The 27,816-nt window shown below is 34.7% G+C and overlaps 1 protein-coding gene across 1 annotated transcript in view; it reads left to right on the top strand.

The window, feature by feature from the left end:
• LOC116345691 (glutamate receptor 1-like) overlaps positions 1-27,816 on the top strand; it is a 162,893-nt gene that overhangs the window by 88,787 nt on the left and 46,290 nt on the right. Inside the window, exons 3-4 of the mRNA XM_031775299.1 lie at positions 982-1,109; positions 16,978-17,107. Of these exons, the coding sequence (XP_031631159.1) occupies positions 982-1,109; positions 16,978-17,107 (258 nt within the window). The remainder of the gene's footprint in view (positions 1-981; positions 1,110-16,977; positions 17,108-27,816) is intronic.

Genomic DNA, 27,816 nt, shown 5'->3' with positions numbered 1-27,816 from the left:
AAAACATGTTTTATAATCATTTATTTAAACATTGTTGCAATTGATTGGAAATAGCCAAAAGAGCTCATTTATCTAGGTGGTTTTTCATCAATGTGTAGAATATTCTAAAAACTTTAAGCTTTGAACAAAGTATCGCACCCTCATTGATTCTCAATTCGAGCACGTACCAACAAATTTCATTAGGCCAAAATAAATGCAGAGAAGGAAAAAGTGTGATTGTTTTTTTTCATTCGTGTGCGCAATTACTTTAATTAAAAATCGGAGAAATGTATTACAGGAATATAAATTGAAATTTTTGAAATACTCAATACATCATGAAAACAGCTCCAAAACCTAATCAACAACTACATACAAACATATTGCATTTCTCGTGATATTGAATCATATTAATGAACAACAACGTTGTACAACAACAAAAACGATTTTGGAAACAACAATCGCATTTTGAATGGAAATGTGAAAAACCGCCCTTTCAAATTTTAATCTGAACGCAATTGGTTCCGAGAAAAAATGCTTATGCAACGACAAAAAATGTATGAAATGGTGGTACAAAAGCATAAAAACTAAACAGATGTTTTTTTCGCGCATTTTCAAAATCAATTTTGTATTATTTATCTGGATTGTTATAATGTGCAAATTATCTATGTTGTTATACACATACGAATTAAGTACACATTTAAAACTAGAACATGATTTTGCTTTTTGTGTGTTGTATTTATGCTGGAATTGTGTGCTTGTAATTGACAGTATCACTTGCTATTTAGCAAATATTTTTGAATTACATTTTTAAAAAAACATGGCGATTGCAAAAAAAATCTCAAATTATTTAACTCTAAATACATTTGTACATTAGTACAGTAGTTGAATGAAAATATTCAATGTGCTGATTGTGCATGTGCCATGAGACCTGTTTTTTCCAGCCAAACCTTTTGTTGTTATCCATTTTATTTACACAATTTATTTTTTTGTTTCTCTTTTCAGTATGCAATCAATTTTCACGTGGTGTATTTTCAATGCTAGGAGCTGTTTCACCCGAATCGTTTGATACATTACATTCGTACAGTAATACCTTCCAGATGCCTTTTGTTACACCATTCGGTCCGGAAAAGGTGAGTCATGTTTCAAAACGCTCAATTATAGCTGTACGCTGTATGAAAACTTTTGTCAGGTTCATTTCAAAAATGAATCGACCCAGTGAAAGAAAATGACAAAAAATCATCAAAAAAAAAATGAAAAGAAAAGAAAGAAAGCTCATAGATGTGCATATAGCACCGAGCGAGCAAGAGAAAGGAAATGAAAACGAAATAAATCAGGGATGCAAAACGTGTACTCTCCTTTGCAAACGCATTTAATTCCTGATGAACTCAGACCATTTCTCAACTTCATTTGTACTTTTGGATTTTCGTTGCAAAAAAAAAATAATCTACATTCAAATAATATTTACTTGCATATGAGCACACATTTAAGGCGAAACACAGCGTAGTAGCCTTATTTTGAACCTTTGATAAGTTTAGCTATCTTTTTTACACACATACAAACACGTCCACAGCCAATGGTAACGACGACAAACGAAGGTGGTGAATTTTAAGCAAACCCAAAATAAAATCACATGAAATAATAAATGCAGTTAGACGAAGTGTGCTCATAATAATCATGAAAGAAAATTTATATGGGAACACTTTCGGTGTGAATGTGTGAAAATGGTTGTGCAAAAACGGGCCGTAATGAAGAGTACCGATGGTCTTTCAACCGGATAAGAAGAATGAGAGAGTGAAGAAGAAAAAAAAAACGTAGAAGAGGGACGAACGGTCGCAAAAAAGAGAGAACGAAATCTAAATTTACGACAACTGAATGTAATCGTAATAACTGCTGGCGATGTTCTCGTTAAAGCTTCCGCATTTCAGATCGCGTCTCAATTTTTCTAGTGTCGGCTCTTGATAATATCTTCGGGTTTGGGTGATGCTTCTTTCCGCTTTGAGCATATAGTTGGTACTTTGCCATTGATGACCGTACTGACAAGTGAAAATGCATGCAAAAAAAAATACAAAAGAAATTATACGGGAAATGTAATAATTTTGCATGCTTTTGCCAAACCAATCAATTCGGAGATGAGACAGTCAGATGATACGGACTACCAAATCAAGGGAATTCGACTCAAAATCACGTCCTATAAATATCTTACGAGAGAGAACGAGAGAGAGAGAGAGAGAGAGAGAGAGAGAGAGAGAGGATGAAGACGCAACAAAAAATTATTCTCGTCGTCGTATTCGCTTTGGTTCATTTCATTTGAGCTTCTTTTTTTCTTGATTTATGCCGAAATGCAGCAACTTGTAACGAAGGAAGCTTCTAAGGCCATCCTCACCAAAGTGAACGATGAGCAGAAAGAATCGAAAAAAAACCCCGTCAGATTTGATATTGAGAACATGAACCCTTTTATTGCTTTTTCCTTTTTGATTCGTTCATTCTTTTGAACCAAACACGAAATATTAAGAGTTTAGAATCACTAGCAAAATATGTATACATTTTCTTTCGTGTTTTTTTTTTCCTCATTCTTCAATAGATGTGTATTTTGATGACTGAACTGAACATTTCCGTCTCAGAATTCAATCGCTTAGACATTTTAACTTTTCATTTTATCCATTTCACTCATTTTACTCGCTTTCTTCTGTCGATTTAAAGTAAAAGTTTTACCTAAACAAAACACACGCAAAAGAACGGCAATTTTGATTTCTTCTTCGGTGTATTTTTTCCGCTACCTTTGTCTTTTGTTATTTGTTTTTAATTCTTGTAAAATTATTTTTTCAATACACACACACACACTGAGAGAGAGAGAGCGCGATACAGCCGTTCTCTTTTTCCGAAAGATCTTTTTCTTTTCGATATTGGAATCGCTATGAAACAAAGTCATAGAGAGCAAACAATAACGGCTTACTTTTATTTTATATTATTTTCTGCACTTTGAAAGCCAAGAACTAACGTTTTCTTCTTACCAAAATCGTTGTTTTTTTTCTGTTCATGTCCTTATTCGTTCAAAGTTTGCCGTTGGAAATGTGTTTTGAACTGCGACTTTTTTTCATCCCTTTCTCCTTTCAATATTTTTTCATCTCTTCTCCATTCGTTTGAAACGAAATCCGCAGGAATTTTTCGTATATATGTATACAATTCGGATCGAAAAGTTTTTGATTGGTTCAAAAGGATCTCAAAAAATGTTCAGCAACTGCTGCACTTCGAACGCTATTTTCTTTATTGTAGTTTAAGAATCAGTTTTGTTAAACGCGCGTAAAGAGTGCATGAACTTGACTTTATCGATATTAAATAAAAACCCGTGGAAATTCTCCCATTCTGTTTGGCATTTCATTTGGACCGTTGATTTCTTTGTTGACTATCTTCTATCACATTTTTTGGTTTTGATTTTGATTTGGTTGCTACTACTTTTTTTAATACGTTCATTGCGGTTTTTTCTAAATTGAAACATTTACATTTTTATCGTAATTATTATGACTGTTTTTTTGTTTGGGTGGGGAGGTTAGGAGAGGTGGGAAGGTTATTAAATTTGTTTGGATGACGGTGTTCAATGTGCCCTTGTATCGCCATTTAAACTAATATTTTAATTAAAGTGACTGGCAGAGCGATTCAAGAGTGAAACGAATGTTAGCCAAAATGATAATAGCAAACTATTTGGAATGGCAACAATTTGTGTGATATTCCATGTAATAAAACTCCAAAGTGGAAATTGCCATTTTGCTCATGCATCTCTCGTAGCTCAGGTTCTCACATCATATCATTTTATTTGTTCACGATCCACGTACGCCCGCACTAAAACTGATAGAGCACACGTGTTTATGCGGACAAACATACATACACATTCACAAAACTTGAACGCTCGTAGATTCGTTTCATATTGCAATCCCGATTTTCTGCAATACAAAATATCCATTTCATTTATTTTTATTGTTTCTTACATTTTGATTACGAGTTAAGTGTGCATTCACCTGAACTGATCATATCAAATGTATTTTCAACGGCATGCAGTTACAGTAAACTCGAGCGCAAAGAGACAAAATTTTACAAAAGAATCACACAGAAAATGATGCGGATAAACAAAAACAACAGCAAGAATAAGAAGTATAAGAAGAAGAAGTAATAGTAGTTGTACTAGCTGTAGAAGTGAAAGTAGAAGAAAAACTACACACACAAAATAGATGAAATGAAAGGATGGCGAACAGAAATAAAGACAAAAATTTGAAGAGTTCAAGGGGAAAATGCAGAGTGAGGAGCAGACAGACAAAACAATGAACGATGAAACGTGAAATGCTTACAAACGCGCTAAAAACATATCAACAAGACGAACAAGGGCAAGGCGATAAACACTAACTACCACTAAAGTAAAAAAGAGATGCTATAAGAAGAATGAAAATGAATGGAAATGAAAATCAAGAAATTTATATTTAGTACTAGTTATCGGCTTTACGATCGCATATAGTTTAACCTCACAACTCATTCGCAACATCTTAATCTTAATCTTTGCTGCAAATGCTGTGCTCTAAATTTATGAACAGCACGAAGATGATGAGCAAATCAGGAAAAAAAGAGATAGTGCCATTAGTATGGGCACGATAATTGTGAATATAGCTTGCATCTATAAGATACTGAGGTAAAGTGAGGCACATCCACACAAGAAAAATAAAACTCATCCCATCTAAAACATCGGCACAATGTAAAGATGCGAAACGATTAGAACTCTTTATAAAGACGGTCTATCCCGAAAACACTCAAAGAATCATTAGCAAAGCAAAAACATGTGGCAACACATCCAACGTATGCTTTACATGAGAATCGAACCCGTCAATGTCTTCACATTTATCAAAACAAAACCAATGGCATTCCATGTTGGTGGTTAAGCCAAAGCCACGTATTTTCGAAACAAACTGACCACATAAAATGTATCACCAGAAAATGTTGGCCAAAATGAGCTTAAATGAAATGGGAATTATTATGTGATCTAATACACAATGCAACCGAGAATGGTTCATGTAAACGCTCACACGCCATATTTATCTGATGATAAGTTGTAATGATGATGATGAATAATAAAGTAGAACGAACAAGCAAGCAAGCGAACCAACGAAGAAAAACTCCTTCATATTTCACTTGCATTACAACTACCCAGCATGGCATGTATACGACGTTCCAGTCGTATAATATGAACATCTTGAGCATAGCACATTCTCTTTGGAATCACTTTTCCCACTCAAAAAATGGTATGGTAAACGCGAGCACAAACATGGAAATTGAAATCAACAACACACCACTGCAGACCCCAATCGCCGTTTCATTTTGAACACCAACTCCATTTCACCAAAAAAAAAAAAAAAAAAAAGAATGGAATACAACCGACAAAAAAAGAAACACTATACTGTCATTGCCCAGTTGTGTTGAGAAATAATGCAAAAATCCGAATAAATCGGTGGTGTTGAAGTGTTGGTGTGTATGAATCGCGAGAGGACCATGCCCCATTGGGTTGTTCGCTCTGTTAATTTTTTTTTATTTGAATTGGTTGTTGTGGTGCAGCCTGAGCAAGACACCAACTTTGTTCGGCTTGGATTTCTTGATGAAAGGACCTCAGTGCATACAAAAATATAAGACATACAAAAAAATAATGTAACGAAACCATTAAATTTTATTAGTTTAAATTTTAATCGTTAGCTATTTCACGTTTTTTTCCTCCTTTTTCCATATATTCTATCTGTCTTCTGGGATTTTCGTTCACTGCCCGAAGCCATTCTTCCTCATTTCAATGCATGGACATTTTTTTCCCTCTTGCTCTATCATTTCATACCTCTTTCGCTCGTTAAATGTGAACATATGATCTCGACTGAATGCAAACGGTTCATGTAACGAAGATGTGGGAGCATGTGAAACGACGCTTGTGAAAAACATATGAAATTTGTATCTGAATGCGTCTGAAAATCAAATTACACGAACAGCGAATACCATTAACAGTAGAAATGTAGCATAAGCATATGCAGTTTACTATAATAAACGTGAAATAGCTGCCAGAGAACGGATGGGCAATGATAAAAATGAACTGAACGAACGAGTAGAGGAACAATTGTGAGTCAAATCAAATTTTTACTTGTGTGCTCGCCAAGCGCATAAGGCTCTTGGCGCATATTTCAATATTATATGATTTCCAAATGCAAATATCATGCTCTACACTATTCGAGGAAAAACAACTGAGTGAATTGTCATAAAAAAAAGATTTTAATATATGAATTAAGCGTGTATTTTAATCTGGCTGACTTCGGTTGTTTTTTCTGTTCGTTATATGCGCACAACACATACATTCACACATATTTATACAGAGTGAAAATCCAAATCTTTCAAAGAGTCAATATTTAACATTCATTCAAGAAGAATGAAAAGGAGCTTTCGCCTACATTTCTTCTAGGTACATTTAGAGAGAAAAAGAGAAAGAATGGATAAAGATAAAAAAAAACTACAATCGAGCGATTCCGGGATTCCTTGCGATCATCAGCTTTTTTCTCTCATTCTTTTTCTTTGTGTTCTACTTTGACGATGTTGCGTAACTAGAGTCAAAAGACGGAAATGAAAAAGGATAGACAAAACCGACAATCATTTATTCGAAAATGTCTAGTAGAAAATCAATGTTGACTGATGTTGCGCTTCAACGAACCACAATGAAAAGTTGACTTGATAATAGAAACTCTCTATGAATTGAGTATCAAGTCAGATTCGATTCGCGTATAAATACATTTTCTCCTTCTTTCTTATATTCGTTGTTTTACTCACTATTTTTCTCTGTATTGATGGGTGTATGTGTGCCTTTCTGAAGTGATTGCAACCACATTAAATTTCTTCAGAGCAATTGATTGTACATACAACGGCTCGATCAATGAAACAAAAAAAGTAGTCATGAACAGAATGAGAGAGAGAAGCATTTTCTTTTTTATTTATACTGAAACAAAATATATACGTTTCTCTTGTTAGCTTCATGAACATTTGCTTGTAAATGACTCGCACGCTTCGACACATACAAAATCTACTAAAAGAGATACAAAATGAAAAGTATTTCCGATTCTTGCTTCGTTTCATTCGACTTTCTAGCTTTTCGTTTATACATTTGTTCGACATTTTATCTCTTCAAAGAGAATTTTTTTCGAAGCGAATCTTAATCAAATTGAAAAAGAAATCGTCAGTTGCAACGTGTAGGGTGTTCACTGTCCATATAACAAGGGTATGTGTCTCAATAACATTCGGGCTACATTGATGTTACTATCCTGGTCTTTTGTTCCATTGAATTATTTCTATTAATATCGATAAAATTGAGAAAATAATGCGATAGCATACCATTTACACTTGTTTTGAAGCTCAATATAGCTATAGCTTGACAATATTGACTGCATTAATTTATATGCGCAATGCACAGCTCTAATGATGACTAGAATAAGCCACTTTGAAACAACGATCATAGAAAACACCCTAGTTGTACTACTGAAATCAATGGTAGATGCTTGTAATGGTGAAGATACGAATTGCATGGATTTTATTTTCCTTTTAAATTCACACAATATAGTTTTCATGCACATATATGTAAATGTGTATAAATTTCTTCATTTTACTCAAATTCCGTCGCTCGCCGATTTCAATTCAATGAGCTCATTGTTTCTTTTTCATCGACTCATGTCTGTATGTGTATATATTCATGACAGAAACCCTTTCACTTGTTCCCCAAACGAACTACAACATCTTTTTAAAATTGTCATTCTATCGTTCGATCGCAAGCGCTTTTTTCGCATGCAAATTTTTTTTTTACTTTCTACAAAATAATTTTTGTGTATTCGTCGATTGAATCTTTTTTCTTCGTTTACTAGATTATTCTGTCTACAAATTTTGAGTCCAGTTTTTATTTTGCCATGAAAATGTACCATTTTGCCATTTCGGAACTAAATTAGGAGAAAGCGATTTGTGCTCGCTCGAAAATAGTTTTTCCATGTCTTTTTTTGTGAGTCGTTATTTGCAGTGTGGAATATATGCATCGTAGCAAATAATAGCGTTGAGCTTATTTGTTGACGTACCGAAAATGACCGAGAATATGCGGCGTCCACCACGTGGCATGCGGTACAGCAGTATTATAAAATCTTCTTTACTTATTCTCTTGTTCTCTCTCTCTCTTTTCTCCGTTTTTCTTTCTTCCGCACTTTCTCATGAAAATGTAAATAAACATCAGTAAAATTGTGCACTTTAAATTATGCCAACCGCAAAGCATAGCGACTAAAAATCCTAATGAATATTTGAAGCAATGAAAGAGACAGACAGAGAAAGAGGGAAAAAAAGCATGGAGAATATCGGCCGAAGACTTCGGCCATGGCAAGATGTACATTGGAATTGTAAATAGACATAAAACGCATACTGAATCTTAAATCGGTGTTCAGACGCAATTCATGCACAAACACCACAGAGGATTTACTTGAACCCCAAATGCTTTTTCTTCAGCTTATGAGCTTTTATCCACAATGGCATCCATGTAATACAAATAAAGTCAGCTGACTACGATAATTTGGAAATTTTCGCATCATTTTGTGCTTGTGGTGCTCATAAAAATCCGATAAAAATCGCATATTTACCACAGCCATTTATGATTTCAATGCGACCGATTTTCTTTTCTCTTCAAATGAAAATGGAACATGGAACAGGAAAAAAAAAACACACACACACACACCAAATAATATTCGACAAATTTCATCAAAAACCAATAAAATAACGAGTTTGATATTTTTCTGGCAACAATTTTGTCATTATTAATTTTAATAAATCCATGTCAATGAAATCTCATCTAAAAGCGGAACTGACATTTCATTCATAACGATTAAATTTCATGGATTTTTGGAACCTGTTGAACTGTTAATATAGTCCTTTTAATGATATGAAATTCAATGGGAAAAAAGCATAATTTTCGCGAATGACCAAAGGTCGATGAAAAAAAAACTGTATTTGTGTGGGTGCATGCTTTCATGTGTCTCAAAAACATATGAAGCTTAAAATCATTTTCGTGTTTGCATATTTATTTGTCATTTGCCAATTCAAATGAATGATTTTTCGGTTTATTTGTATCAAAATGAACAGCATTCCGATTTGGTGTGCTCGCCCATCCAATGTAACAAAAATAATTATCCATCATAGAATACACAGAGAGAGAGAGAGGAAAAGAGATAAAGAGAAAGAGATATAGAGAGAAAAAATGCGATAGCCAACCAAAACGATTTCTTTTGCTTCAAAAACGATATTCAGGGCATGTTCAGCAATTTGTTTGAAATTGTGTTGAACAAATTCGAAAAATTTATGGTTTTCTATTTGCCGCTTGTTGGTTTATCCTTCCGACATACATTTTCGGTCGAAAACCACAGAAAAATACCAAAACTAATGATAATGGAAACAGTAATTTGGCTTGCTTCATTCGTACATTACATTTTATATTCAGACACAAAAGGACCATGTCATACGATGTACGAGCTTGAAATGAATGTTGGACATTAAGCATACTCATATATTAGAACGGGGTGTGATTGTTGCGTTCAAACCAATGCAGACAGCATTGATAATGAAAAAAATATAATATTTTATTATGAACGATTATCAAATCGACGACTGTTTATGGCACACATTTTGATATAAATAATTCGAAAGGGGCATTTTTCCCGTAATGATGTACTGTATCGTGCTTGATACTCTTTTTTTTTTAAATATGCGCTTAAAATTGCGTGCGCTTGGATGAAATATATGGACAAAAAATGGCCAAAAGCAGTTTTTGAGTTGGCAACATTTTGAGGTTTTGACACACATAAAAAAACGATTTTGTTGATTTTAAATCGTTAGTTGAAATGTTCTTGCCAAAAAAATGCAATCATTTTAAAACGATATTTTCTAATAAAATTGCGCACTGTCAAACAAAATTTAAATCATTATACCGACGGGACAAGTCAGTCAATAAGTTATATCATCCAATTGCTTTCAATATTTATTGAATATCATTCGATGATAAAATATTTATTTGATATTTTCTGATGCACTTATTTTCCTTTTATAAAATGTTCACAAAAACAATGTTTTATGTAATTATCATCAAGATATAGTGTGTATTTCACATAATCAATGATGCTGATGTAATTTTATACATTACATTGTAACAACACCGATGCAATTATGTACTTAGATTCGAGAGTGATTAGATGCGAATTTATGTTCGTCACATTTAACATTGAAGCAACGGCATCTGTCACTTGGACTTCATACCATGCCATTTTGTAATGCAAATAAATGAGTAAAAACCCAATACAGTATTATATCTTTATTAATGGAAGAATAATATAGAAAATGATGAGAGCTGGTACCATCGATATGAGAAAGAAAAATGCCATGAATAATGTCGATGTTGTTAAATTTGATTATTATTTCGAGGACTTGAAACTATAAAAAAATGCAATAAGTGTGCAGCAAAAATGGTTGGAGCTTATTCGAGTAACGAAACTAGACGAAAAAAGCCAACAACATTGTATTAAAATGTTAGTTAATTTTCTTATACATCAAAGATACGGGTATGGTTGGCATAATATTTTCTTCCATCGCTACTTCATCTGAATAATTTCTCGGCATTTATGATGCAGTTTTGGTATAAAATTTATTCGAAATTCCCATAGTAATATAATGTGTTGTGTAGTTGTTTTTCTCTTTTTCTTTTGATAAATATTCACTCGATCTCATCATTGAAATTCAACAAATGAGAACAACACCATCCATCACACTGAGCATAACAATAACAACACCACCACCACCACCAAACCGAAGCATGCAACAACAATGCCATGAATGAAGTCTCGGCCTATCATTTTAAGCAATCACTAATATTTAAAATCAAATGGTGCTCGATGTCAAAATTTAATCGCTTCGATGTCACGAATACAATTGTAAACATTGAAACATTATTATGCACTGGATGGATCGTTTGTTCAAGTATTCATAGCGAAACAAAAGTCTATTATATCGTTTCCAACAGGGGGCTCGGCGAGTTGGCGTTATCGACATATAAAATCGTTTGTTTGCTTGTTTTTTTTTTCTGTTATTGTTTGATGTTGTTGGATGACTGGTGTTGTTGGAATTTCGATTTATATCAATGCTTTGCATATATCACTGTGTTACAGAACGAAAAAAAGGCGTTAAAGGGAATTTTCTTTCGGTCAAAATAAACTGTCTAGCGAAAATGTGTTTGTATTGTGGCTAAGGGACCAAATGTTTACATTGGATCGCATTCTGTTTCAAATGATATTTGAATATTTACACTTATACGTCGAGAGAATTATAATAGACAACGTGTATTTGTGAATTTTAATGCTGTTCAAGAATATCGTAGTGGAGAAAATCAAACAATCCAAAATGTATGTGTGATGGAACGCAATTGTATTTTTTTGTTTTTGTGAAATAGAAGATGTAAGTAACGGAAAGACGATGGGTGATTTTTCTCAGCATAAGAAGGCGTCAAATGGCAAACAGTTTTAGTATTGGACTTTAGAGAAAAAGTTGCGCAACAACAGAGCGCGGTTATTATTGTTGCGAGAATTTAAATGTTTGTCACCAATGATGTTACTGTCAATATCGACACTCTGTTGAACGTTTTTTCATCGAAACTGAACAATAGATTTCCCTGGAATTGTACACAAAGGATCGCAAAAAAAAAAGTTTTATATTAATATTTTAATTATTTCTGATGCTGTATTTTTTTACTTGGAAAGATATATCGTTTAAGAAAAGAAAGACACTTGAGTGGTGTTTTTTTGCACAGATTTGATGTGAAATCATTTTAAACAAAACACTAAAAAAGGTCCCCAAAATGGACTTTTTTGTTGGTCGTGGAATCCGTTTGCAAATTCTTTTAACACGATATTTTGCATTTTCCTTTTTTGAATTTTTTTGCAAAGACGTTTATTTACCTTTTTTCAAAAATTTACTATTGATTTTTGAACAAAGGATTGATCCTATTTACTTTATACAGAAATCATTCTTTGGCAGGCATTAGCAAAAGCTCATTTCAACATAAGGTTTACAGAAAACTAGTAGTTACTGAGATCATGAAAAGTATATTTATACGCTATGAGAATTTCTACACATATTTAATGACATAAACGCTCATAGGTCATTTTGTGCATAGATTAAGTCTAGCTAGCTATTTATATCATCTATTGCTATAGCGATATGAAAAAAGCTGCTATTCAACGCATCTCTTCGCTCCGACGCTGTGAAGCTTAAAATGATTTAAAATGTCAATCATTTAAAACAATGACACCATGTTATGTCCAGCATACACATCGTCTAAGCCAAGAGATGCGTTAAATAGCAGCTATTTTTATATCGCTAAAGCAATAGATGATATAAATAACTAGCTAGACTTATTGTATGATTGTGTGTACCATGATTCGATTCAACAATGAAAGCAACACAGAAACACACGCTGTTGAGACCAAAAAAATAAATGAAAAGAGTACATTTTCAGAGACATACATTATACTAACCAAAATGTAAATAATCTACTAAATATTCAGAGTTTGTTTTTGCGTAACAAATAGAAAATACTTTCGACAGAAGTAAAATACACATAAACACACACTCACACACACATACATTCACTTCAGTGTATGGTATCAATGTCTCTTGGCGAAAGTCAAATATATAGCATGTGAGAAAATGATGATGGTGTAGCCAAAAAGAGTGAAACGACAGAGGAAGAAAGAGAGCATAATGTAAAAACCGAAAAGCGTTCAAGAATAAACTTGCACCAAGGAATTAAATACAAGATGCATACTAAATCGAAACAAACGCTACCAAAATGAATAACAAAGAGTGACAAAGCAGAAAAAAAAAGTCTCAAAATAAATATGTTACTCGTGAATTTGTATGATAGTTGCTAAGAGTATTGGACAATGAATACAGAATGAAGCAAAAGAGAGTATGCAAACCGAGAGAGAATCGACAAGCAAACGCAACGAGTTTCAAGTACACTTGGATGTTATTGCAGATGACAGCAGAAAAGCAAATGAGAGAGTTGGAACGCGAACGATCGTTGAACAAAGCTTCGAAAACTTAAAGCCAAGAGAAGCGGGAATGAAAGAGCAAGAGAGAGAGAGAGAGAGAGAGAGAGAATGTGAAGTAAAATCGGCACCAGAGGGGCCCTATTTTAAAACTGCACACATTCGAATTCCATTGACATGGTGTGTATGTGTGTGTGTGTGTTTGGTTAGCTCAACATGAAGTAGAGGTTAAACCCATGCACTGCATCCACCGTTTTTGTGATACCCACTATATTACGATCCATTCCAAGTAACTGTCACATGTTCACTTTATATTGCGTCAATAAGGTCTCAGTGTGTGCAGCTTATGAAGGATACTGGTCGATCGAAACGCAATTCCAAAACAACAAAAAAAGAAAAAGAAAAATGAATAACAACAAAAGCGGCTGCAAACAACACCACCAACAACAACAACAGTAGCATGGAAAAAAGAGAGTCAGAAAACACCCACAGGGATTTGATAAAGTTTTCTTACTTTTACTTCAAGAAGTCACATGCGTTTCCTGTTGTACATAACAAGCAAACCCAAAAGCATCAACGCACCGTCTCGCTTTCCAAATGGGTGTGATGTGATGCACACTAGACATGACATAACCTAATATTATATTCCAGAATGGAGTGGCTGTAAAAACTAAGAGGGCAACAGCTATCATGTGTATACATATATATGAGTTAATACGTAAACCCATTTAAGCCTCCGAATCAAAATTCACTTCAACATCGACTAAAAACGGTTTATCTTACAGTTCTTTATCCATTTTGTTGGGTTTGAACGCGTTTTATCATGCACATACCGTTTACCAAATTCGCACCCACCAATGACGACCACAGCGAAAGGCAATAGCAAGTAATAAGAGAACGAGAAAGAAGGCACACCAGTTAAGAAACACAACCGTAGTTGTTCTTCACTTCTTCACTTTGTGTCACACAGAGTTTGTTGTGTACGCGTCCACATTTCATCTAAATTTCTATGTCATTTACATTTAGCTACAGCTCGCTGGTACTTACATGGATTTTTTTCCCCTCTGACACTATATGTTTGCTTTCGCCACTCGCATTTCACTTTCGAATTCTATGGCGCGTTTTTTTTTCTCGTTCGTTTTTCAGTTTTCTCGGTTTCTTCTTGCACTTCTTATGGTTGGTAGATGAATTTCTCATTCTTTATATCCACATTTGGGCGATTATTGAGCAAGTATGTGAGATAGGACCTGCAAAATCTTTTACGTGCAAAATTCGGTGAACGAAATCCTCAGTCTGAAAATATAAAAATTTATGCGTTCTCTTATGATGTACTATCAAACACAAAACTGTATTTACCCATTTGTTTGCAGGCAATGCGCGCGCGAAAGAAAGAGTGGCATCCGAGTCACGGCCTCAATGTTTTTTTTCCTCTACTTTGGAAAACTTTTTTGACTCTTTTTGACATGCCAAATGGTTTTACCTTTTCGATTGATGTGCTATGATGAAAATGATAAATGATTTTGTTACGGATTTTTACTTCTTTTTTTTTTTGTTTTATGCATGATTTCAGAAAGCTAGGCGTCAAAATAACGAAAACGAAGGGAACAAGAGAAGTGTGAACGGCAAGTCAATGACAAGTAATACGTATACATTTGTTTGAAGAGAAGAAAAAAAAACGAGAAAAAAGATCGAAGCATATGAAAGATGAGACCAATACATTGATGTTCAAATATAAAATGATATGGCCATTTTTTCACTGTGTCAAAGGTCATTTTTTCGCTGATTGTTCCCAGCTTACAACAATTTTTGTTTTTCTCGTTCCCATCGATTTCACGTCTTTTTTCACAAACGAAAACTCGATCATGTGCCATTCTTGTCGTCACTATACCTATGCTATGTGCTTCATTGCAAAAAGCGTCGAGTTAGTGATAGAAGTTTTATTATGTGCTCCTCTCTGCTCAGCATCAAAACATCTTTCTTTTTCTCTTTCTATTTTTTTTTCGCACGTATTTCTCTGATTAATGTTTGAGTATGAGGAATTGAATTTGGTTGAAGTGAACACCCCAAAATAATGTTGTTGTTACCGATTTTTCGTTTTGTTTCTCTTTTTTATATACATCTTCTTCGTTCGGTCGTTTTCTCTCCGAAAGAGAAAATCACACATATATTATTTTGACACAAGCAATCTCCGGTATATTATACCTTACTACAGAAAACTACATAAATATTCTACATCTTTGCGCTAGGATACTCTGGTAAAAAGCAAAGCAGTGGAACATTTTACCGACTCTCCAATTCCGAAGTGATAAAATATACAACGAATAAATCGAATGCTACCCCATAACGATGAACCAGTTTTGGAGGGGCCGAAACCATCCGAGAAACCGATGCTCGTCGTCCAAATGACAATGTTCAAGATTACAAATCAATAGTCAAAGAAACTTCGAAATAATGTTCCACTCAAAGTGCTCATCATCAGCATTGTGACCGAAAAACCAACGGCACTGCAGTGTCTATTATAGCAACAATAACAACATAGCAGTAGAAGTAGCAGCAACAACAAATATTTATGAACATACCTATTTGACATAGACAAAGTCTATGAACTGGCAGAATGTACCGCATGCACTCACTAAAGTGAGTGAAAAAAAATCCAATTTACGTATTTATTCTAGCAATAAATATCCGAAAGATGAGAAACATTGAATGTGCAGTAATCTAATTACAATGGTATACGTAGAGTGTCATGAAATAACTGCAACTGACATTCTTTGGCCAATTCATCTTTCTTGCTACGATATGGCCAATTTTTTTTTTATTGGTATACCGACTAAAGGAAGATTCATGCGAACGATTGATACGAAAAATTTTGTATTCAAAATGAAAATTGGCATGCACTGGTGTGCACTGTTCTATTCGTTCGTCTATTTAAAAGTAGAATATACTAGTATTCACACACTTACAGAATACATGCTTGTCATTTTGCGGTAAGTGGCCAAATAGAAGAGAAAAAAAAGTCGTTTGTAAACCTTAATAATCATTGGTTGAGATGTGACTGAGGCATTTGTCAACCTCTATACATCGTCCATACTCAATCAATGCAACGTTGATCGAACGATTATTACTACTATTGCCAACATCATCTTCATTGCACTACACCATATTCGATTTACGGGCAAATTTTATCTTTAATCAATTAAATTTTCACTTTAATCGAATTGAAGTGAAGACGAGACTGAGATAGTAAAATAGGCGGCAATCGAGAAAGAGCAATGGCAATGAATCTGATATATTTTATAAAGTGAATATCGTAACTTATCAATGCTGGCGTATTGGCAATTTGGCATTGAAGTTGGTTATTAAAAGGCGTTGCATTGCCAGAGATCGAATATATCAATTAAATTAAATGGAAAATGTGTGTATCGTGAATCGTGTGTATACCTAAACGTGAATCATCTCAAAAGTTTTGTATTATTTTATTGCATACGTTGTGCAGTGCATGTGCATTGTGTATATTATGTGATGCATTCAAATTGAACAAACGACAACGGCAACAGTACACAATACCATTTGATGTTTTCGTGTTAAACAAACGATTTTCCAATCTATATCTGCCGCTGCAGCGACATGTCCATTGTGGTTATTAGCAAATAATGTAACGTAATCGATCAATGAATTCATTTTGAGCCACAAAACTTGTGTACAATGTACATACATGATTTTTTTATCATTGTGGCTATGGTCACTAAAAAAATGTCCCAGAAACGATTGGTTGGATTAATTAATTTGAACAAATTTAAGATTGAAACAACATAAAAAATTAAACCATATTTTCTCTTTCTAGCCACATGTAACTTATGACATTTTTTAATTTCAGGTGTTAACGCCATCGTCTGGATTTCTTGATTTTGCCATAAGTATGCGACCCGACTACCATGAGGCAATCATCGACACTATTCGCCACTATGGATGGGAAAAAATTATTTATTTGTACGATTCGCACGACGGTAAGATTGTGATTTAAATCTCATTTTTTTTTTCAAAATCAAAATTTTTACGCTATTGAACATTTACTGGAATTCCAACATCTGTACACCGCTTCCCACCCTTTTCACCCCTTTCGAATGAATTGCAATTATATACGATTTCGATGCAAACGACAACACTAACAATAGATTTATGGGTAACCAGCTGTAGTTTGTGTAGAAAGCGACACAACGCATTTTAAATTGTCGCTTTTGAACGTTCAATTGGTTGTGCTTGTTTTGCAACAATTTAACCTACCTGATTGTAGCCTGATTAAACTACAAGAAAGCAGCAAGCAAGTAAAATTGGCAGCGGTCGAAGGGGAGTGAAAAAAAAGAAGAGTAACCGAGAGAGAGAAACAGCGAAAATGTTGGAATGATTTCCTAGTTTTGTTTTGTGACATTTCATCATTTGGTCAAAGCATAATTTTCGTGCAATTTCGTGACGCATTCCCTTCCATTAGTCGAATTTTCCTTAAACATTTTTCTTGATTCCTAATGAATCAAACGCTATGGCAAACTCACTAGTAAACTGGGAGCAAAGAACACATCGAATGTTGATGATGTGAACAATTCGGGCAATTGAAATAGTTACCGGGAGAATGAATCAAAAGTTAGAGAAAAATTCTGGTCGCACCAAAAACGCGCAATGAGAACAAAAAGTTTTTTTCGACAGAAAAAGAGAGAGAGAGAGAGAGAGAGAGAGAGAGAGAGAGAGAGGGAGAGAGAGAAAAAGGTTTAATGAATCCTTCAATGCACGCGATAAAATAATGGGCTGTGGGAATGAAAATCGAAGCGCAAAATGAACCAAAAATGTGCAGCGATTGCTTGCAGAGAAGAGAAAGATGTTAGATTATGCACGACAAAGCATCGATAATTTTGCCCACAGAGTTGCGTCCGTTTACAGAGAAGCAACTAGCCAAAGGTAAAAATCAACGAATATGTAGTGGCAGCGATTTTTACCGAAGAGTGAGACTCGTGTCGTTTTAACATTAAAAGTGTTAAACACATTCGTGCTTCATTTCCAGTACATTCCACACCATTTAATTTTCGGTTGGTACTGTTTCATGCTGCCGCCGTCGCTACTACTACTCCTGGCTCTTCCCGAACTTTACATTTTCGCTTTCAATCCCTTACTTTTGCTCTCATACTCTCTTTCTCACTCATTCGATCGCTTTTTATAAACTTTTGCTCGAAATTTATTTCTATTAAGCGCTCGCGTCTCAGTTTTACCAGGCGGGTTCGTATGTATGTTTGTCTGTGATGTTGAAATGCTTTTTGTTTCATTCTCACTTTGAACCGTCCATGCTTTTTTTTTCTCGTTTGGATTCTGGTTGATTTTCAGTGTTGTATGCGAACATGTTTCTTTCTCTATCGCTCTCGTTCTCTTTCGGTGCTGATTTTCAATTTGGCAAGTGCATATTTTCACAGTTTTTCTTCAAAATCTTTTATTTTTCTACTTGTTATTTTGGTGGTTGTGTGTATCAGCAAATAACATACATACACAGAAAAAGAGATAGAGATAGAGATCGAAAAAAAAAAACTTTGCAAACGGATGGACGGATTTCGGACAACTTTCTCGGGCATTTTCAAACCACTTTTTTTCATGCGGGCTAAATCACTCGAATATAGAAAAAAGTACGGAATGCAAAAAAACTGGATTGAAATCATCGTTGAAGTGCTTGTGCTACGTATTGAGCTCATCAAGTGAAACAAAAATTGTTAGAAGCCGTGTAAAACTTCCCGTGTTTGCTTTGTCTTTTTTTATTCTCTCTTACTCTCTCTCTTTTGTCGTTATTTCCACTCGAATTCCTGTTTGGTGGTTGATAACAATTTGCATGTGTTTCAAGAAAGAATGTACAACATATGTTGATGATTTAATGTACACACAGTTCATTGACAATTTTGAAAGAAATAATTTTCGGTTGGTTTATCTCATTGATGATTTACTTTTGTGAATTATGACTATTTGGATTTGGCGTATGGGGGAGCCATGTTTAAAGTAATGTCTTCAATTATATTTGCTATAAAGATATCATTTCTGCGCCAAAGATAAACCATGTGGATTGAGTATTTTAAAATCGATTAAATGGTCCTAACAATGTCTTTCGAAAATTTTGGCACCGAAAATATTGACATAAAAATATTATTCAGCATGAAAAATGTGATCATTTAGTGTTATCAAAAATTGTAAATTTCATTCTTATAAATTCAGATGATAAGGCTCCTCCTTAAATTGCATCGTACATCTGAAATGTTGTTCGCACGAATGGTCACGATTTTTCGCTCAAACTATTCGCCCACTATAATTACAAAGATACTACACGTGAATATTGCAAAACGAAATTACTTTTCTTTCTACCTGTAATATGTGCATATATGCGGTGAAATGCTATCAAAATAGACAAACTTCGAGATAGTGTAAATATGGTGGAAACATGTCCAAACATAATGTAATCAATGTATATGTATGGAAAGGAAATCCAAAAGTGTTCTTCCGCATCAGTTTTAATCTCATGAAAAAGAGAAACCATATTAAAAAGTAATTAGCACATACAAGCGCGCCTTTAGTGGGGCTGGTGGGGGAATGAAACACATCAAATAAATTGAAACTGGCTGATGGCAGATCGTTGAAAATTTGTAATATAGTCAAAATGAAGAGACAATTTTATAGCATGCAGTTTGTATTTCAACTAAAATGCAAAATATTCTAATGAAAATCGAAATTTGACTGCTGTAACTAGTGGAACAAATGTTAGTTCATTCAAAATTATTTTGCCAAAGCTTTTTGCAATGAATACGGGAATTTTTAATGCATTTCATTTTGCACACATGCTAGGGTGTAGCATTTTTTCAAAACATTTACGGCTCGGCACCAAACTACGAAACCATCTAGATTTTTATTTAAAATCAAAATTTTGGTGTACCACAATGTCAAGACTTTGTAAACATCATTTTTAGACAATTTTTCAGAATATACAGATACAGAAAGGTTAAGTGCCTGCCGCCTGTACGTTTTGATTTTTTCTCATATTTTTGCTACACCCTAATACATAAGATACGAATTCATTGTGTGAATATGAGAGAAAATATCGATTGCATTTTTGAAAATATTACACGATGTAAGTTGAGAGTAAAGAGAGAAAGAGAGAGAGGGAGAAGGAGAGAATCTTTAAAATGTTTGTTATTTTGAAGTTAAAGCAGTTGATAGTTATTATTCAAGCCGCTTCAAACCCCTCCGCGAGCTTTTTCATCGTGTTTTATGTGCTTATATTTATGTTTTTGTATAATTCAAAATGTGCTTTTGATTGTTTTGTGCATTATGCCAAATGACAAAAGGCAAAATGCGATTACAATGCGGACGGAACAAAACTTGTTTCATTTTACTTTACGGCAAGTAAAAATGGATAGAACACAGAATGAACGCCGACGACGACGACGACGACGTCAGAGTGAAAAAAAATAACGTTAATTACAATGAACTAGCCGAACCGCAAAGAATGCACTGAATAAATAAAATTTCACTGGTGTACGAGCTGAAAAAAATGGTTATTTTGTATTGTAAGCTATAATGAATATTTTATTCCCTCTTTCTCACTCTTATTTTTGCTTTCGTCCCTACCCGCCGTTGCTTTTTCTATGGCTCCTTGTTCTTTGGCGCGTTGTAGATGCAAGGTATAAACTTATTGAGAGAGAAAAAAAACACAGAAGCCAAATGAAAATAAAATGATCTAAGAAAAAAAATGAGCCTTAGATCCCAATGTAACGCATGTGCATATGCAGATAGCACACCTAAATTATACAGATTTATTTAAATTGGTTAAATCTTGCCATATTTTGACTAGCAACCCGCTCCCGCTACGCTTTTCCGTTTTCCGTTGAGTTGTTCTCATTGAGTTTGGCTACTTCTATTGGAATTGTTGGAGGACAAATATGCGAAGTGCGAGACGATCAACAGTACAAAAAAACCGGGTGCAATGCATAGTGCCACACTCACTATCACACACACACACCATCACCACCACCACCAGGCAATATAGTCTCTCATAAAAAGGAACCAGTTTTGGAGACTTTTACAATTTTGGGAATATGAAGAGCACACATTTTCGGCGAGTGTGTGTGTGTGTGTGTTGTGGAAATTGCTGAATGTACTTTCGTTCAATGTTTGTATTTTGTGAGCTGTAGTGCATTGAATGCGCATCTTCTCGTCGACAATGTTCACATATCAGCCACTATATGTGTTGTTTGCCACCGTCACAATACTGCAATCTACAAAAGAAACGAAAGAGTGAGGCTCCAACAAATATGCTAATTTTACAATACTTTTTCTCTTTCTCACTCTAACTCTCATTCTCTCTTCTTCTTTTTTTCCTGGTGAGGATGGGAATATATAAGTTTTATCTTCAATGTTTTTACACAAATGTACACATTTTGCACTGTAACATCCACACGTACGGACTGTTGTTTCATTTTCGGGTGCCTGCCGTTTTTACTTGCTTGCCTTTTTTTGACTTTTTTCTATCATCTATGTTTAACTCTATTTTCTCTATTTCTTACTCGTTCACTTGGTTCGTTGTGTACTGCTTTTCGCTTTGTGAACCGACACATAGGTTGCCTTTTTTTTCTCTCTCATCTTTTACTACATACGTCTTCTTTTTCATTTTCTTCGCAACGACAACCAAAACTAAAACGACAATGACGACGTGTGTGCCTTTCGGTACCGAAGAGTATGTGTGTTTTGGAACGTTTCTTCTGTTTGCCGCAGTTTAAATTTCACGAACTTATTAGAATTTAGATTAAAATTTTAAATTTATGTAGAAAAGCGTATTATTGTTGCGTTTTGGTGTAAAATGAATAGGAAGCGCTTTAGTTTGGTCATACGAGTGTGAGTGTGAGTGTGTGTGTTGTTGGTGTATTTGAGCTGTGTGTTCGTGCGTTTTGAACTCACAAGAAGAAGGATGAGAACGGAAAAATGCATAATCACACCGCATAAGCATAAGTGTATGTAAAGGTGCGTTGTTTGTGCCGTGGCTTTGTCACCAATACACATATCGTGAGATACGCACACACACTCACATGTACATTTACCATAAGAAAAAAAAAATCGCTGGCGGCAGCAAAAGCAATACATTGAATTGCACTATTACAAGTTTATAAAATTCATTTGGGAGTGCAATGAAGAGAACGTTCTCCGTTCCAAACAGTGCAATCTGTACACGTCGGAATGACGATGCCTCACCAAATGAATGTTTAAACGCCTCTCTTGTATTCATTGCATATTTTAAATTGCAAAACTATTGATATTAACTAGATGCCGGCAACGCGTCGTATACCGACACACACACACACCGGCTGAATCGAATGCATGCGTAATATACGTGTATGTTTTTCAATTCTTCTTCTTCTTTGCATGTACAGTTGTACACAGTCAAATGTACGGCGATCATTACAGCTTCTGTCTTGTTTTCATTCGTTGTTTTGTATGTCTAACCCGGTCATGGCTTAGATGTACAGCATTCATTTCGTCCAATCTATGGCTATACTATCTAAAAATTCTATTCTCATATCCAAAAGTGGCTTTGACATGGGCATAAGCAGAAAGTACCAGCCAACATAGTTGAATTGAAACGGCTTTACAAGCATTTTGCAATGCGTATGCAACTTACAAGAAATATGCAAATTTTCAATTTTCATATGTAATATATGGCTTACAATTGAAATACATTAAATATTAATTCATTTCATGACTGAGAAAGCCACCAATTGTACCACTTTTGGCTTTTGCCTTCGAATAAACTGCTATTTGCTTTTTTCGCGTGAGCTTTTTTTCGATTCAAGTAAAAACCAACGAAAAAAAACATTTAAGACCTAACAACATAAAAGACCTTTTACATGGATTATATTGTTGTAGTGAAAATACATAATAAGTACTTTTTCCCAGTCGATTTTTCTCTAGCTGTGGGTTTCTATCTCTCTCTCACTTTCGGCGCGACTCTGTGCCCGTTGTTCTAATGCCTAAATTTGTGCCATAAAGTCGATATGTCTTGCAATGTACCGTTTTGCAACTTATCTAGTACACGTACCAACATTTAAAAACCACGGCAACGAAATCAAATAATAGACAGTGTGAGTGTGGCTGTGTATATGCTTTCTGCATCTTGTCTATGCGAGCGCCAAGTTTTCAGGTAACCGCACAAATAAATACAATCCACAAAAACGGCAGATTGCAAAATAGAATCAACGTGAATTACACACATACACACATACATAACAAAAAAATTGGTAGCAACCAGATAGAAACGAAACTTTGAAATTCCGAATGCCGATTTTCTCGTAAATCAAAATATGTTATTATTGTACGTGTTTTGCTCTGGATGTATGTTTGGTGTTCGGTGTTCAGGTTCGATGCTATTTCTCTATTTCATTCACTCATTCGTTTACTTTGGATGTGCTCTATCATTCTCTTTCTCTCTCTTGCCTATTTCGTTCTCCATACCAAATTTCACCGTTGTTTCTGTTTCGTTTAACATCTGTACGTACACATTTTCCAGATAGGTACTCCTGCATGCCAGTTGCCAGAATATTTACATGTGTAAAGACCATCGGCGTATACAATTTTAATTTTTTAAATCGTTTGCTCAGCTTTCCATAATAGATTAATGGTGTATATTTTTGCCAAGCAGATCGGTCTAACCGTGAGAGTTTGATCTTTTTTTTTTGTCTGCCGTTGTTGTACTGTTCTGTGTGATGCATCAACTCACACTCCTACCCTCCACTTCCGTTCGTGTCGTTCTTTTTATTCGCAATAAATAACTGAAATTGTATGAATTCTCGGTAAATGCTCGCGCCCCACCAATCAGCCCGTATGCGAACGCTTTTCTACTTGTTTTCGCATCTGATCTAATTTATTGATTGAATTTAAACACCCATTTTAATTTTAAGCCAACGTTATACAGAGCATAATAAACTTTCCATTACCAAATAAAAACCCAAACAAAATGACAATGTGCTTCTTTTATTTACAAATTGAAGCGTGAAAACTTTCGCATCACATGTACATGTTACAACCACGTTTAATCGTGGCGCATATTTTTTGCGGCAAAATTATGCTGCTATCGACTAAATTCGATTATATCTTTTCAAGTTAATAGGTATGATTTGTACTTTTGAAACTTTCTCTTTTCGCCGTTTTTCTACGAATGAATAAAATAAATCAGTTGCTGGAATTACAAATTAAGATTACTTAATAAGGATTTCAATTTTTTTTTAATGCGAGAATTTCACGAACAACCGTACCTTTTTGTCATTTTATGTCATGTTTTTTTTTTCCTGCTCAATTTGCTTTTGGTTCGCTATGGCATTAACGCCAGCAAAGCTAATGGCTTTTGTAATTATAGGCTTAGCATGTAAAAGACATGCTCATTGTTGCTAAGTACCTTCAATAACAACGTATATGCTGCTGAATTTTAGATATGAAACTTTGGCAAGTATTATTTATGTATGAAATGTATGAATTGAAAGAAATGTGGCATGAATAAAATAAACGAAAAAATCAACATTCAACGTCGTTGTTCTTTATTTTTTTCTCGTTCTACTCTTGAACACGTATGTGCCGGCAGCGGCAAATGAATTTATTTTTTGAACCCGATAGTGATTCAAAATAAAGGAAAAGTATCATGCGTTTAGATATTCAACCGCTGAAGAAAAAGAAGAAGAAGAGCGGCTGCAATTTCAGCCAAACTCACATGCGTTTACGTTACCGCATCCATTAGAAACCACCGGAAAAAGGAGTAAACATTTAAGAACCATAATCGAATAATCATATCATAATACAATGGCAGCAAACCAAATCATTCGACGTACAAAATGCACAACCAGAGAGCAGGGCGCGCGCGAGAATGGGAGATAGAGAAAGAGAAAGAAAAAAACAAAATAAAACGTTGCCAATAAAACGACACCCGAGACGAGATAGCAAACGGAAAAGCAATCGATTTTTTATTTACTGCTGCTGAAATGTTGCGCTCGCACAGCCAGAGTCTTCGTTCGCACTGAATAAACGAGAAACGAACATTCTTTGCCGCTCATACACATTTATTATGCAATTTTTATATTTCCATCAAACGAATTATTCAACAGACAGAGATGCACATCATATATGTATAAATATATAGGTTTCAATGGAGTTTCGTTTCACTGTTGCGTTCGAAAAACAGTATCGTAATTTGTGTTTAAGCGAACATTCTTCATCATTTACAACGATCGCTATGTTCCATCGCATGCTGGCGATCCTTTTTACACAACTGATTTTCAATACTCTCTATCATTATGATGCAGAAGCGGCACTTTGAACCAATCTATAATATATCGGTCGTATACATGCATATCTGGAAATCAAACTCCATCAAATAAAAAAGTCTGTCGACTCATGGTAATAGACTACATGAATTTCCAGAAATGTGTATGTGCTGCTGCTGATGTTTCTGCTCTATAAAAAAATATTTTGCATCGAGAAGTGCGAAGAGAAAATTGCTACAAGTGCGCGCAAGATGTTTGAGTGTGTATCTCTGTGTGTGTGTTTCGATTGCTGTGTGCTTCATTCTGCGCTATTTCAAAATACATCGACTATCAAATTATTATTTATAGCTCCAAAATGATGAAATATCGAATTGGTTGCGAAAACAACAAGCGCCCACCATCGAAAACGCAAAAATTCATAATGTGCATACGAAAATAAGGCAAATGGAATGATGTATTCAAGCTAAGAGAAAAAAAAAACATACATACACACATGCAAAGCACACATACAGCTTTTGATTATGTGCTTGAACGTCGTCGACTAAGTAAGTTACTTTAACCTTAACGGATTGCTCTGTGAAATGAAAGTAATCAAAATAAAAAGTAAAAAGAAGAGAATGGAAGGGCAGAGGTTGAGATAGAGAAAAAGAAGAATAATGGTGTAAAAAAAAACGAGAGAAAAAGTTAAGTGAAGAGGAAAATATTATTCGCGAGCAACAGAAATAATCAGATTGAATGCATGTGTAAAAGAGGCACATAGGTGAAATGATTCAGTTTGGGCGTCTGGATGTTGTCGTACATTATATTTACTTCTGAACGTATAGTCATATACTCAATATCTAAAATATAGATTCTAAATACACTGGTAAACGACATGTTTAAAAAAAAAGTAGGAGTGAATGAGAGGGAAGAGAGAGAAAGACGACAATGAGGCGAAGTGAAAAAAATCAAATTATAAAAATTGCTTTCAACAATGGCTGATGAACAAGAAACATTTATTATAGTATTTTACTATGTATCTGTGCTTCTTATTGCTTTTATTATTTGTGCTGCCTTGCGTATACGTATGTACAAAGGGATGGTGCACAGCGCATAGAAAACATTTCGACTTTCGTTGTTTTATTATATTTCAGCGGGATTTTTTTTTGTTCGTAGTTACTTTTCGTTTCCCTCTTCCCATGGGCACCATGTTGAGCTCATTTCTATACGCACGTGCATGAGTTAGTGTGTGTGTGTGTGTGTGCAGAGAGTATTTGGCTTCTGCACTTTTCATTTTTATTAAAATTAATGAGTATTTGAGATTATTTTCTCATTCGTTCGAAACGTCAATCGAAAGAAAAATTGATATTTTACTTGAAAATGAGTGCCAGGCCGTTACTCGAAGAATATGAGTTGCGTTTTTTCTTTCGACATCGATATTTCTCTTGAGTTTCGTTTACATGTTTTCTTTTTTCTTTACACACAACGTTTAAATGTCTTGAGAAGTTATCTTCGTCATCTGTTCTCTCTTCTTCTTCTTCTTTTTTGCAAACTCGCGCGCTTGCTGTTGTTTTGTCGTTAAATTCACATTGTTTTATTACACATGACAGACGTGAAGCGACGACATGTACCCTCCTCTCTCAATGAACGAGTGATTACATGAACAAAAGATCGCTCCCGATGAACACACAACTATTTGTCTCTTGATTGCTATGCATACTATATTGTCTGAGTTCATGCTATGATGGCGCAAAATATTCCATGGAATTCATCTGTATCGAATGCATCGACAATACTTTCAATCGGATTAATATCAAAAAGCTAATTGGCACTTAAAAAATACATCATTTTTCATGTTTGTTTCTCGTTTTTTTTCTTCTGTTTTCCATCGATATCCTTTTTTTGCTTTGCTCCGTGTGCAGCATAATATGAGTTCAGCAATTGGGCGGGGATTTAAACATCGCATTTTTTTTTCGCGTCACGAAGACCGTCTAGAGTTGTTTTAATAATAAAATTGAAGAGACTGCTGCATTCACTGTAACAAAATCTCAATTAGTCGCATCAAGCGGCTTTATTTAAACGTAAAATTTACATTTTTTCGCATGAAAAACATCAGTTGAGTTCAAACAATTTTGTTATTCGCAAAGTGTGTATCTTTTATCAGGTGCCAGGAAGAGTTCCGCTCCCCCCCTCCCTACAAACAGTGCATAAGAAATTTTCTCACGACCAAACACTTTGCGCTCTCTGTATATACTACAGTGGCTTTTTGGGTATAGATCAATGGCATCTAATTTACTTTGTATCAGTTGGCCTGGCCGAAAGTATGCAGACCGTGAATTCTTCGTCATATTTTAATCCAGTTTGGCTGGATGTGAATTCATATTATTTTGCACCTGTGTTTTGATTTATTTGTTAGA

This window comes from Contarinia nasturtii, unplaced genomic scaffold (genome assembly GCF_009176525.2).
Source record: "Contarinia nasturtii isolate CC-2019 unplaced genomic scaffold, AAFC_CNas_1.1 Cnas_scaffold_129, whole genome shotgun sequence".
Taxonomy (NCBI): Eukaryota; Metazoa; Arthropoda; class Insecta; order Diptera; family Cecidomyiidae; genus Contarinia; species Contarinia nasturtii.
The sequence above is the reverse complement of the archived record's forward strand: the minus strand, read 5'-3'. Positions and strand labels throughout refer to the sequence as shown.